This window comes from Pelmatolapia mariae, linkage group LG17, assembly GCF_036321145.2.
Source record: "Pelmatolapia mariae isolate MD_Pm_ZW linkage group LG17, Pm_UMD_F_2, whole genome shotgun sequence".
NCBI lineage: Eukaryota > Metazoa > Chordata > Actinopteri > Cichliformes > Cichlidae > Pelmatolapia > Pelmatolapia mariae.
Window position 1 is genome coordinate 1,974,340 of NC_086242.1, and position 14,318 is coordinate 1,988,657.

General features: G+C 45.9%; 1 protein-coding gene across 1 annotated transcript; it reads right to left on the minus strand.

Moving 5' to 3' along the window:
• Nucleotide 1: 1 nt before the first annotated feature.
• acsbg2 (acyl-CoA synthetase bubblegum family member 2) lies at nt 2–14,017 on the minus strand. The gene is made up of 15 exons (XM_063501336.1): nt 13,818–14,017; nt 10,095–10,230; nt 9,782–9,903; nt 8,343–8,611; nt 6,842–6,930; nt 4,930–5,050; nt 4,668–4,748; nt 4,429–4,578; nt 3,855–4,031; nt 3,235–3,416; nt 2,778–3,020; nt 2,475–2,692; nt 2,189–2,328; nt 1,739–1,985; nt 2–1,414 (listed from the first exon to the last, which is right to left on the minus strand). The coding sequence occupies exons 1-15, from the start codon at nt 13,822–13,824 to the stop codon at nt 1,296–1,298; spliced, it is 2,301 nt and encodes a 766-aa protein (XP_063357406.1). The 5' UTR covers nt 13,825–14,017; the 3' UTR covers nt 2–1,295.
• Nucleotides 14,018–14,318: the final 301 nt, after the last annotated feature.

Below are 14,318 nucleotides of genomic sequence, written 5' to 3' on the forward strand. Positions count from 1 at the left end.
CGTAATGAATTCCAATTTATTCCACAACTGATCAGACACACATTCACATTTTCGTAGTTACAAGCAGGCCTGCTTCACTCTCCTCCTGCTGCTGTTCTTTCAACCCACACTTATTTAAGACTAAACAGCTGTTAGGTTAGGTTCGGGCAGATCCAGGTTTCTGTCAGGGGTGTTGTGAGCCCCCACTGAACCGTTTGCTGTGAAGATTCTCATAATGCAAGTGCATTCATTTAACTTTTTTAGGCAACGGATTAAACTAAAAAGGCCATTTGGTGTGTTCCATCAGCCCATCCTCACTCACCCCGAACCCCTGAATCACCGTCATTTCCTCCCTTTGTTTTTCATCCTTAAAACAAAACACACGGAAACCCCAAAATTTAACGTAAATGAACCACAAGGCTCAGTTTGGCTCTGCTGGGAGTGCGCCACACACGCCCGCTATATACTAATCTTACAAGATATACAAGATGACCTGTTTTGGAGTGCAAGAGCTGCTTTCAAATTTGTGTCACACCGCCGAGGAGACCGATGGTAGGTGATCTTAAAACCTCACTGTGGCGACAGGTCGCTAGCTGAAGGAAGCTGATAAGATTTGCTATAAACTGACAATACAGTCCTATAACTTATGTACAATTTACTTTGTCTCCATGTGAGTGCAAAATAAACGTATTCCTGACACGACCGAATGGCTGGGAGAAAGAAACAAGGAGGTAAAACATATTTACAGTATTACAAAATTAAAAAAAAAAAGGGTCACACAAATCAAAATACCTGACAGACACCAAAATGCAATAGATATGGCTTCATGACATACTGAGAGCGATAGCTTAAATTCAACAGCAGAACATTTTTGACATTTAGAACACAAAAAACAACAAAAAGGAGTGAAATCAAAGACGAGAGAAACACCAAGCACATGTGGACACGTGATTGTGGGATTTCACTCCATCCGATGCTCATTTGGTAAACAAACTTTGGTAAAGTGAAAATAAATACACACAAATTATTCATAAAAAAACCAAAACATCCTGTTGTTATCAAGTATTCCGGTTCGCGTCGCAGCTCCTTACGTAAAGCTGCTGCTACTTCATCGATCAGACGTCACCGTTCCTTCCAGAAATACAAATAAATAAGCTCAATTTAACCTCATTTGGCTTCTGATCTGTACAACAATCATAAATGTAAACTGAGACAGACTGAGCGCGACTTAAGGCAGTAAAAAAAAAAAAAAATCTTTTTTTAAATACAGGAGGAACCCAGCAGTGGACTGAATGATGCAAATGGTCCCAGCAGGTCTATTTGGGTGGCAGCGGGTTGTCGGGGGTAGCTGGAGACGCCACGTCCTTGTAAAAGTTATCGATCTGCTCCTTGTACATCTTCACCACCACCGGCCGCTTCAGCTTCATGGTGGGGCCTGCGGGAAGAGCAAAGAGGATTCGTGCTGTTTAACTCCTGCGTAGAGTGACTGCAGCCTGAGCCGTACCAGCGCATCACCACATACATCCTCCTGAGACCCAGCCTGCTGTAACTTATGTTTCTCTGTAACGGACTTATTTGAGCTACCATACTCAATATCTCATGTGTTTTAGCTCCAAAAAGGCAGGAAATACCCAAATGTAAGTAACTGTGACTACAAATGGATGTGAAAACATCATCAGCAACATCATCATCATCGTGCATCTTATTAAATGTCGTTTCAAAGCCGTTCTCTAATAAAATAAACCGCGCATTCACTCACCCAGCTCTCCTCCGCCGACAGAGAAGTCTCGATCCAGGATGACCCACTTCTGAATGCGCTGAGCGTTGGAAGTGGACTTCTCGTTGACTCTTTTGATGCCCTCCTGGATGGCAGCGTTGACCGCAGGGTCTCGTCCGCCTGCGATCTCGGAGACGCGCGTGGCCTTGCTGCCCAGCTGCCTGCACAACTCCACAGCTTCTGGCGTCAGCTCGTCCTGTGGATCGCCCGTGTCTGGGTTCACTTGGCACTGGAGGGTGAGGGAAAAAAATTCAGATAAATATCAGTAACCATTACAGCGCGATTCTGAAAATCCCAACTGTGTAGTTTCTCAAAGCGACCACCAGGTGTCAGTGCTCCTTTCCTCACTATCTGTTAAAGCAGATGCACTGATGCAGTGTGCTTCTGACACCCCCCTCACTCCTCCCCTGTTCTCACTGTCTGAATCTTTACCTTGATGGTGAGCAGCATGGACAGAAACTTCCTCTTGTCTCCGATCAGCATGGCGTTGCTAATCAGCGGCACGGCCTCCTTCACCGCATCCTCTATGGGGACGGGAGGGATGTTCTCACCTCCGGCTGTGATGATCAGCTCTGTGAACGAAAAGAAGAACAAACCTGAAGCAATCAGCCTGTAACAGGATATAAGACTGTGAAAGGAGAACTGATGCTCTTCATTTAAATAGATGAATAAAAATCTGGTACAGTTCCAGCAGAGTGCGATTTAGCTCAGGCAGTACCTTTAATCCGCCCGGTGATGAAGAGGAACCCGTTCTCGTCTTGCTTGCCCAGGTCACCCGAGTGCAGCCAGCCCTCCGCGTCCAGCGCCTCTTCCGTCTTGTCGGGCATATTGAGGTAACCCATAAAGACGTGGCGTCCCCAGAAGCAGATCTCGCCGTTTCCCTCCTCGTCTTTGTTGTGCAGCTTTGTTTTACACCCTGGGAGCTCGATACCGCAGCTGCAAGAGAGCAGTCATGTAACTCACCAGCGAGTATCAGTCGTTCCCTGCAAGCCGTCAAACCAGTGCAAAGAGAAAAATGTACCTGGTGAGCCTGAAGGCATCGTGGCGGGAGATGGTGTGAGGGCCGCTGCTCTCGCTCATGCCGTACAGTTCGCACAGAGGAATGTTGAGGCTGAGGAAGAACTCCAGGGTGTCTTTGGTGATGGGGGCGGCGCCTGTGTAGCACTTGGTGCAGCGGTCCAGGCCCAGGGCCTTACGCACCTTTTTGAACACAAGCTTTTTGGCTATGTGATAGCTGACCGGAGCGCTGCCTGGTGCCGAATTCCTGAGGAGAAAGAGAGTGAGAGAGAACGCAGCGTGAGGTGGAAGGCTGTTCCAGCTGATGAAAAAAATAAATAAATAGTTACAGTGTTTCAACAACAATCCTGCATCTGCAGTGATGTTCCACAAGAACATTTCAGCAAACTGAAACAGGAACTTCCCACCTCTGAGGAAACGATTCAGCCCCTTCTTCAAAAGAAACAAAAACATATACTTACTGGTTCAGCTTGCTCAGATTGGTCCGCAGACCCACATCTTTGGCCCAGGCAGCCACTTTCCTTCGCACGGTGGAAGACTTTGCTCCAACAGCTTTCATCTTCTCCTGCATCTTCTCCCAGACACGTGGGACGCCCATGAAGGCCGTCGGACGCGCCTCCTTCAAAGTGTCTACCAGCGAACCCTGTAAACAACAGGAAAATACAAATAAAAATCACACGTTTTCACAACTTACACAAAAAGAGGATTTTGACACTGAGGAGAAAGAGGAAATGTAAAAGAAACAGAGAAGCCGTTTGTGTTTGTGTAACAGACGGACTAAAGAGCCACGGTGAGGAACCAGAGGGGGCGATATGCTACTTTTATGTTACAGGCTAAAATTGCTGTAGCTCACCATCCTTTTTACTTAATTTTACATTATTTAAATTACTGATGGGTATTTGTAATCAGACATTTGGGTAAACACTTTGTTCTTCTTCTACAGCAGCCACAAAGAACCATGACCGTACAGCAGGCCTTTTATATTGACCGTACTGTGCAGGTGAACCTATTAAACGGGCTGATGAGCGTTTATTTTGGGCGCCGGCGTGTTTGTGTTGTCTGTTTGTGGTGTGCGTCTCACCTTCAGGGCATCGGGCTGAGCGAAGTAAGTCACCCCTCCGATCTTCATGGTGATCCAGATGTCGACCATCTGGGCCGCAATGTGGCTCAGAGGCAGGTAGCTGACCACCACCTCCTGAGCGTGGGAGGCCGCGGTGAGATTCACATGCTTGCCGGTGGAGTAAGCGGTCCAGGTTAGCTGAGAGAGAGTAAAGATGAGGTGCTGTGATTGTTGTGTATGTGGGCGCACATGTAGTGTTTCACATCTTTACTGTAACAGTAGATCAATACTGATCAAGTGAATGGATGTAATAGATGGATAAATGCAGCAGAGTATTGTTTAAACTAAAATGAAATGTGTAAATTTGCATTAAATGGAAAAGAATAAATACATAATATAACAGGTTGCCTTTATGGTAGTCATAGTGACACAACACTATGGTGAAACAGGCCTGCAGCTGTTAATTGCACTGCTGTGCAGCTGCACAGGACTACAGCTCGAGGTGGAATCGCTGACACTAAATGGAGTCAACTGAATTCCTTGAAGCGTTTTGCCTCAGAAAGCTTGTGAGGATGTGAGGATGGGTGGAGCTTACGTTGTCGTGGCTGAGCATGACTCCTTTGGGCTGGCCCGTGGTTCCTGAGGTGTAAATGAGCGAGCAGCACTGGTTGGGCTTCTGGCTGGCGATGATGGCATCGAGGGGAGCGTCGGGCTCGTCGCGTCCAAGCTCCAAGAACTCGGCCCACTGTGGCACGCAAAGAAAAATAAAAACACTTCGATCGTGCTTCTTGTGCTCAGCAGCTTCTTTTTATGCACGGAAGTGTGCGCGCTTACCGTGTACAGGTTTGGTCTCTTCTCTTTTAGTTCATCTTTGTACTGGACGATGGCTTTCAAGTGTGGCAGCTGGTCTTCAATCTGTGGACGGATGTGAAGACTATCAGTAAATCCACTCGTGGGATTCCTTCAGTATAAGTTACTACTTTTACAGCTTGGTTTAATAAACACACATATTATTATATGTTTTTTTTGTTCAGCTGTGCCTGAAATCTGTTCAGCGTGTTGCTCCACATCCACGTGTAACTCACTCTCATCTTACCTGAAGGATTTTCTGCAGCTGTTTGTGGTTCTCCACCACGATGATATTAGCCTTGGAGTTTTCTGCTACATACTGGCATGCCTCAGGAGAGTTGGTGGTGTAGATGCCCACAGCACACCCACTGTGAGACAGAGACACGTCACACAGTCAGCTATAGAGCCATTTACTTCTCTATATTGTTCCAATCGAATAAATATCCAGTCATGTTGATTAAGAGGCCTTCCATTTGCAGATATGCATTTGATAAGTGAACATAGATATTGTTCATTTACTTCCAGTCGCCATGGAAACAAGAGCTTGCAGATGAATCAGAAGCGCTGAGTTGCATTCAAGTCATACGATGGATGAATTGAGCACACTTGGTGGAAATGCATCAGAAATGCATCAGCACATGAATCAGGATTGTGTTGCATCTGTGCAGCTGCATATGTTTAGTGTGACCAAAGGTATAAGTCAGCCAATCAAGTGAGAGCTTTCACCAAGGTACATTTAAGACTTTTAAGACAATTTGTTATCACACAGAATGCAATTAAACATTTGTTTTAATGGCTGCAAAAAGGAGAAAATCAGTAGTTTCGCAGTTATTTACTAAAAGTGTGACTTGACTGACATCTACAGCACGCCTGTCAGTGTAAATAAAACTGACCTGAACTGAATCAGCGGCAGACTGAAGTTATTTTCGTGGCACTTTTAATATGTAAAAAACTAAACTATGTTCATCAAAATGACGCGCAGGGCTGCTCCCAACAATGGGTGGAGAACATGCAACATGCAAATGAAATGCAAATCACTTTAACCCTGCATTTCAACAAAGCAGCAACATGTTAAATGTTGAAACATTTTATGTTAAATGTTTGCTCAGACTGAGCTGCAGATGCCCGAAAATTCAGGCCTGCTGACGACATCCCGATGTTACGATAGGAAAACCAGTCCTCCCTCTCTTTCTTTTTCTTAACAATCTGATGAAAATGGGTCAACAGAAACCACCTGACCTATGACAGCATTGTTTTACTAGAATACCGAGCTCCCGCTCTAAAAGACAGTGAGATATGATTCAGGATGCGATTCAAATGTTTTGCTTCGGTGTGGAAATCTGAGCCTTAAACTGAAGTTTCCAAACATGACCTGATTGCATTCATCACGACCGGTTTGTTGACATTCCAGCTGACCTTTTTGTTGTGATCATTAAGCAGGGAGCGGAGTTTAAGCATGCACAGTATCGGTGTCAGAGTGCGTGGAAACAATGAGCTTCTCTATAAACAGATTTAAGACTTTTAAGAATCAAAGCAAACATGAAAATGTCACCAGAATCGGCGTGAAAAGTCCCGGTTCAGCATAACAGATGTTTGGTGATGTAAGCAGCTGAGCCGGGGTACATCTGGCCTCAGCCAATCAGTGCCTTTAGACTCTTACTTTGGCTCAAGGGTCTCGGTTTCTTGGAATTTCTTGCACTCTTTTTAGCGTGTTGGATAACAAACATGGGTTCATTCATAGTGAATACTTATGCAGCAAAGCTGAGAAGCTTGTGATTACTGTTATGTGATCAGTGCACAAACACAACACAGATGGATAAATAAACCTTAAAAAGCACATTAGCATTATCAGGAAAACGCACTGATTGGATCCACAGCGGATCAGTTCAGAAGAGGAATCGAATCATTGCATGTGTGAGCACACGCTCTTGTAAAGTGAATCGAAGCCGTACTTGAGTGCAGCACCCGAGTGAACACGCATAGTTTCAACCACCCGTCAATCCATCAAAAAGACGGTATCGCTCTGGCACGTAGGACACACCAGCATACGCGCTGCCACACGTAAAACATCAGCATGTAGATAAGATAGCCACAGATACAGTGAGCAGGAGGATTAGGGTCATGTAAAGGAAATATTCAGGGCTGACGATGAAACTCACCCCGCCAAAATGGCTCCGATGTCTGCGACGAACCACTCAACAGAGTTGAAGCCCAGGATCCCAACGCCGTGGTAACGCTCCAGTCCGAGCTGTAAAAGCGAGAGTGCACTTATGAAAAACAAAAAGTGAGAGTCACAGCAGATCTGACACAAGTCTCACTTCCATCGTTGGGATTGTTGTTACAAATCACTTGTTTAATATTTACCTTTTGTTATTACCTCGGGATATTTTGTATTTGACTGACAGGATGAAGCTCAGAAGGGGACGGTCTGCTTGTTACAAACTAGAGTGCAGAGAAATGCAGGACTGGGGATGTTGGGTTAAGTCTTGATGAAAAATAAAAGCTTCCAGTCTTCCATTTCTTTCCATGCACCAGATTTAGCCTGACTTTCTTTTCACGAAACACAGAGACAGTTTGAGCCGTCAGGTCTTCCAGCTGATGCACGTAGGATCTGAGGTTAGCTGAGGTGCATTACATTCAGCTGCAGCCAGCATTCATGAAGTCGTTCATAAAGGCTTTAATTGTTGAAAGATAATAATCAGGTGTAGCTGACTGTGTTAGGGAAGCACAAAACAAAAACAATCTGAGCTTTACTTATCATGTGAGCAAGGGCGAAGTTCAGGTCTAAGATTTGGATTCGAGGTTGGTTTGCGTGTATGAGACGCAGAGAGAAATGTCTGAGTTTTGTGTGTGTGTCAGTAGAAATGAGTCACCCTGCTGTCTAACTTTGCAGAGTTTCACGTGAAACAATGACATGCTCTGTCCTGCTGAGACCTCGCCGTCTGGCCTGACATTTCAACCCGTTGGTGCGGCGACACGTGCCGTCTAGACAGACTCGGCACAAACACGAACGGACGTTAAAACGGCTCGAAGAACTCGAGGACTGTTGCTGGAAACAGAAATCTGTTGATGCTGAGGAAGCCCAGCTGCTCGGGGTGAGGGGGCAAACAAAGGTTTTTGGCACCAGTTTTCCATATTTGAAATGTTTAAGCGCCACTGTGTGTCAGAGCTGCAAGCAGCAATTCTTCTTCTTGATTTATCTGCTTTTTATCCGTTTTTTTATGAGCCATCACTAAGATTTCGTCCAGGAAATGTTGGGATAATCAGATCCGGAGAGTGTCTGCAGTTATCCTCTCACGTGTAGCGCACAGCTGTGCCCGCCAGCTCTTCACTACTGCGTGGTTATATTATGTTGCTGCCTGTGCGAGGCAGCACACGGGTCAGGAAGGCCATAGCCATCTTTATCTTTCTTCTTCTGGCTGAACAGGAAGTGCATTTGGCGTTTAAAAGTCAGCCAAATCAAATCTGCGGAGCCGCCTGCTGTGGTGACAACAGCAGCCAAAATGATCTTTCACTGTCTGACAGACGAGCCACCGTTTCTGAGCATTTGGTATTCTTGCTCAAAAATTGAACTCAGCTTAATTTTATGTCCTTAAAGTAACAGATCAACTGTAGATGGAAAATTTTGCAGCGTTACCCAAAGAATAAAAGAAAAACTACCTTCAGGAAGCTCTTGGCAGCGGTGCGGCAGGTCTGGTAGTAATCTTTGTATTTCAGGCTTTTCTGCTGGTCGCCCTCCTTCCAGCACAGAGCCGTATATTCGCCGTAGCGCTCCACGGTCGAGACGAACATCTGGTTGACCGTCAAAGCGGGTTCAGCGGCCAGACCGGACTCCTCCATCCTCAGCTTCACCTCTCCATCGCGCTGCGTCGTCCACAGACGGGGTTCTGCTGCCGGCACCGACAGGGAGTCTGGGCGCTGGGCGCTCACTGGAAGATGTGCAAACAACAGTCAGAGAATCTGTACGCGTCTGCCGTCCTTGAAAACTGCGACAAACACCCTTCATTTAAAGCGTTAATGGAGATACCATCCAGCTGCAGGCACTATGATAAATCTGCAAAGTCACACGGGCTCAAAACTAGTCTCAGCCAATGGTAACAGAGCTGGCATGAGTCACAGTGACAGCCAAGAGTTAGCAATCGCTTCAGGTTGGCTAGATATGGCATTCTTTAAAAAAACAAAAAGGTGGTATTATTTTAAAAGTTTTATAAATAATAAAATATAAATACAACTTCCAGCACACCATGAGAGTGTACCGATGGACTTCCTGGTTAAAATGATGATGAGATAATCTTTAAATAAAACTGTCTGTTTGCCAACAATCTCCGATTATCGCTTGTCGTAGGGGGGCCGAGGACTTGCACCTGAATTCTGACAACAAAACCAAATCGATTTGTAATCATTTCTGCAGGGAAGCCCCGTCTCCATGTTCTGCTCTCACACTCAGAGACAAACTGCCAGCAGGATGTTTGAATATGCAGCAGAACAGCGTCACACGGAGGGTTTATGACTATTTATGATTCATTTAGAGCAGGGCTGTAAATACTCCATCATGAAAAAAGCCACCAGCAGTTATTATTACATGTTAAGAGTTCCTCTTTAATAAAGTCTTTAAGAATCATTATAAACGAATGATAACGAATGTCAATTAACTTTGGGTCACAGTGCAAAGTTCCCTTTTCGTGATTATAAACAGATCGCGGAGCAATGTGTGTGCCGGGGTTTTTCCTCACTCGCTGACGGGAAAGAATGTCACTGTTTAAAGGCAGGAAAAGGGAAGTGGAGCTCGCTCTGCCAAAGAACGCAGAGTTCATTCACGTCTGTTTGCTCTGCTTCCTCGGGAAGGAGAAAAAAAAGATAAAGCGCAGTCACAAACGCTGACATCAGCATTTACAGTGAGCACAGAGATGGGATAAAACCCGAGGTCACGACCAATCTGTACGGACGCTCGAGCGTGGCAAAAATCCTAAAAATGACACTGACGTCGTCTAATTGTACGTCTGCATCCTGCTTATCGCAATTCTTCCAGCGCCGCCCTGGTGAACGTCGGATGCTCAGGAGCGCCCAAGAAAGTGTAAACACGCTCCCTCTGCACTCACCTGCTGGTGTGTTTGAGCTCTGCTCCGCGGGGACCTCTGTAGTCTTGGTGCTGCTGGTGGCTGCATCATGGGTGCCGGTCTCCTCTTCCCTTTCTCCTGCAGACTCTTCCTCTGAAGACTCACTAAAGAAAAGCAAAGGAGAAAAAAAAACAGTTACGTGTGGGTCAGCAGGTGGAAGAGGGCGGGAATCCTGAGAACAAAGATCATGCCCTCATCCCAACTGTTGGTGGCGTAAACACCATCACTACCTCTCTGTAGGCAGTTCAAGCAAAGAGGGGCTTATTTTAGGGGCGTGTAACTTGTGTTGACGTACTTTGCTGTGTCCACGATGCCGTCATCGAGGGAGGCCGCGCTGTCCGCTGTAACACAGGGCGACTCCAGGAAACCGACTTCTCTGGGAGGCTCCGTTACCCCTGCTTCCGACATGCTGGTGGACTCGCACAAAGTTACTGAAACAGAGGATGGTCAGGGTGTCTTAGCGTTCACAACAAGGAAACAGTTACACACATGACTGAGAGGCTCCAGGCTTTGATCAGTGGCTCCAAGAGAAAGACCCCTCCCCTCAGCTGGATCCCAGGAGTGGAGTGCATTTGGGGGATTTGTGCTGTAATAACTAAATAATTTAAGTAGTTTGCTATTTAGATCTTAGACTATAAAGAATCATAACTGACAAAGCAATAAGATCCAAAGGAGCAAAGGACTGAAACATTTGGCTTTCCTTGTCTAATTAGCGCACAGTTCAGCTGACACCAACGTGTGACAGCCAGCAGTGGGCGGTACTCACAGAAGTCGTGCGTCCTGTAGGGCACTAGGTCATGTCACGTATTCTTGCAGTTGCAGTGTTCTTGCAAAGTGTCACGAACCTGCCCGACTTCTGTCTCGTGATCAGATAAAAATCAGCTGCTTAGAAATCTCACCGAGATCATCGCGACCATTTAAAAAACTGATCTCTGCTTAGGACGTGCAGAGAGCGACCTGTGACGCACTCAATCGCACAGCGAGAAGAAACAGCTCGATTGGATCCGACTTCATGAGCTGTTAAAAGCCTGGATGATAACGCAACATATGGAGCCTAGCTAGCAAACACATGTTACAGATAACGCCGTCTTTCTACAAATAATCGACTGCCTTTCATTGCTGCGCTTGGTCAACAAAACACCTCAATAAAGAATATTTACACTGCTCCACCCTCCCGGTGTCGAGTGGAAGAGAAAAGGGAAAAACAAAAGAAACTGATGATGATTGTGAAATATAATTTTGAAAGATACAACAGAAAGAAAGTGGAAACCCCAACTGGGACATTAGAGCGTGTCCCAACTGGGGACATGTTCCCTCTTCTCTCAGTGATCTTGTGATTTACATGCCAAGCTGATCCGTACCACCCCCCTTCCCCTTTTTCCTGCCTTTCCCACCATTTCGTTCATCACAGGAACCACGTCAGACCTCTCTATCATTCAAACCACTGCTATTGCCAAGCTGGACACCCCCTCCTCTCTCTTTCCTCTTTGGTAAATCACAGGACTTATCTGTTTATGTAAGAGGGCTGAAAACACATACCAGCAGCTTCATCTGTCTGCTCTGGCAGCAGCCCATCATTTCTCACCTCTTAGGGGCCAGTCCCATGGGGGGAAAAAAAACAGAAACAAACAAGCTCCAGAGAGCCAAAAATAATTTTTGTGACACATTTGAAACATATTCCCAACCTAAACTTTCCATGGTGGAATAAAACACAGGTCAGCTGGATTATTTCATGTATGAATTGCATCTAAACTGGAAGAATTCATCACATTTGGCCAAAAACATGTCCCTGAGGAGCAACATGGGCTTGATTTGGATTTGATCTGGATGTTTAAAGGTCTCTCTGTGGACGCATCGCCTCCGGTGCAGCTGCAGATTCCTCTGTTGCAGTTGTGAGTGGCTGAAGGTGGAGGCAAGCAGGCAGGCCTGGGATTGACAGGGGGCAGACATTCAAAATCACCTCCCCCCCTCTTATTTCAGTCACTGCTGCGTTCTTGTGACGTGATGGGGAGGATTCTGAGTGTGACGCTGATCAAGAGAAAAGGTTCAATCGCTCATCAACCCTACCAGTCTGCAAACGGACATGTGAAGGCTGAATATAGCCTTTAGAAACCCTGTGAGCTTTCATCACATTAAAAAAAACCTGAGACGCGTGCCTGTCACACAGGCCTGGTATGAATCCCCCCCCCTGCTGTTCATCTGGCAGCAAAAACACCTTGAAAACATCCATCGGTGGTCAACAAGGGGAGCAGTGTTATTGATCCACGAGCAGGCTACCAATACATTTCCCCGGCTGCTGTGATAAACTTTCAGTTTTTCCAATCAATATTTTTTCTTCTGTGGTTTTCTGATAATCACCCATGGGAAAAGTGTGGATTTCCCATTTAATTATCTCTCAATCACCAAAATTACAAACCCATATCCTTTAGAAACAAGCCTGAAATCTCTGATTATCTTTCCCCGATATAGATTAACCCGTCAATCAATGCTTGTGTCAATAAAGTGTTGAAACCCACCTGACTGAGCCATGGCTTTACTTCCTTTACAACAATGTTTCTAATACTCAGTGTGTGTGACGGAGAGCCTGTACATGTTTAGCAGGTTTGACCTCTGTCACCACAGCAGCAACATGGATGGCTTTCACCTTGTTTTCAGGATGTGAAAAAATCCAATCCAAAACAGATTCAGTATGCAACAATATCAGAGCAGCTGTGGCCCAGGAAGTAGAGCAGGCGGTCTACCAATCAGAACATCAGTGGATGGATTCCCCAGCTACTCCTGTCTACATGTTGAAGTATTTTGGGCAAGATATCAAAGAAAATGCTTGCATGAATTTTTTTTTATTTTTTTTGCAGTAAAAAGGGCGTTAACTGTTTAGAGTAGAAAAGGTCTGGACTTGTTCTTTCAGCTCTACAGCGCTGCCGAGCACATTTTTTAGTCACTCAGCTAATAAAACTACTATGCCACAGTTTAGCTTTCCATAGCCCGAGGTGACGTATTCAAATGCACCTGTTTGAGAAGTCACAACCAAAGACCCAACCAATCAATTATCAGAATAGCGGCACGATCATTTTTGATGAAGCACGGCCATTCTGCATGCTTTTGTTTTCATGAAGTTTCCTTGTCATAAGACAGCACAGCCAGTGCCAAGGATGAATCATCTGACAACGCTGCATCCACTCTAGCAGGGGGGAGATTGTACTGCATAGCAACAGCTGTTTCATTCAGAAAGGGAACTGCAGCAACCCCCCCCCCCCAATCCTTGAACAAAAAAGTGTCTGCCCCAAAACCAAATGAGGGACTCTCCCCAAAACAATACCACCATGCTTGCAAACTTCACTTGGGTTAATCCCCTTTTAAACTGTACAGAGCAAAAATCCCCCCTCCCTCCTCCCTAAATTTTCATTTTTCTTCACTCGAGCTCCATTTCTGTTTGTCCAGAGTAACAGCCAGCTCACTTCACCTAAAGCCACAGTGCTGCTGCTTCCATCCAGCTGCTCCTTCCCAGCAGCACGCACTGGGCGTCATCCTCAGAAACCCCACGGTACACTGGGTACATTTTCTCCCGACTTAATCTATTTGCATGCTAAGCAGACCTTTTTTTAATGGCTATTTTAAACGTGAGCCAAATTACAGGGAGAAATACAGATGGATCTGCTGGGTGGGTTACACCCTTTTAGGAAGAGACCAGGTCTGGGCAGGTTGTCTAGACATACCCAAGCCGTAAATTTAAGACCTTTTTTTCTGTAACACATTTATTATCATGTATCATCCTATTAACGTCTAAAACAAGCTTCACTGAACCGAGACATAAAAAACTCAGATTATAAACCAGGAAATTGTAGATCTGAAGGCGAAACGTCTTAATTCAGAGTCCAATCTAAGGCCTGTAAATGCAACACGCACACACGCAGGTGGATTTATTACCGGAAAAATCGTGACCAACCGGTTTCTGGCCAAACCTGATGTGTCGAAGTGAAACCCAGCTTAAAGCTCCACACAGGGCTCAAATACTCACATTGCATTGCTGGAAGCTGATTCTTATTCCGGTTTGGTTGTCTGTTTCTTCGTGACTAGATTTTTCTTTAATCTTCCGCTTTTTCTCCGTGTTTTCCGTTAACGCCGTGGCTTCAGTTTGCCGCTAAACACACACCAACCGGCCACTGTCTACTCAAGCAGCAGATCATTCATTTTCAAACACACAGCCGGCTTCGTGGGTCCCACCCACCCTGAAAAAAAAAAAAAAAGAAATCCACCCAGGGTGGGGCCTGCCGGCTTCCTCCGGTCGCCCCGCCCCTCTCACAGCACGCCTTTCTGATTGGTTCAAACTGCTCACACCACAGGACCTGGTTTCCATACAAGGCTACGCAAGGCACATGGACACAGAGGGGGCGGAAGTTGCAGTGAGCGCACGAGCTCATCTGCCCCTCCCTCCTCCACCCTCGAGCATACACGTCGCAGATATGCCGGCTCGAGGGGGGGGGGCGGGGGGTTACTATCGGACAAACTGCAGAGCCCT

What these genes read in the sequence shown, in the direction of transcription:
- acsbg2 (XM_063501336.1), bottom strand. An exon ending in GGCATCGTGGACACAGCAAA is followed by an intron (nt 9,904 to 10,094) that starts GTACGTCAACAC and finishes GCTTTTCTTTAG; the next exon opens with TGAGTCTTCAGAGGAAGAGT. An exon ending in AGAGACCAAACCTGTACACG is followed by an intron (nt 4,579 to 4,667) that starts GTAAGCGCGCAC and finishes TGCGTGCCACAG; the next exon opens with TGGGCCGAGTTCTTGGAGCT.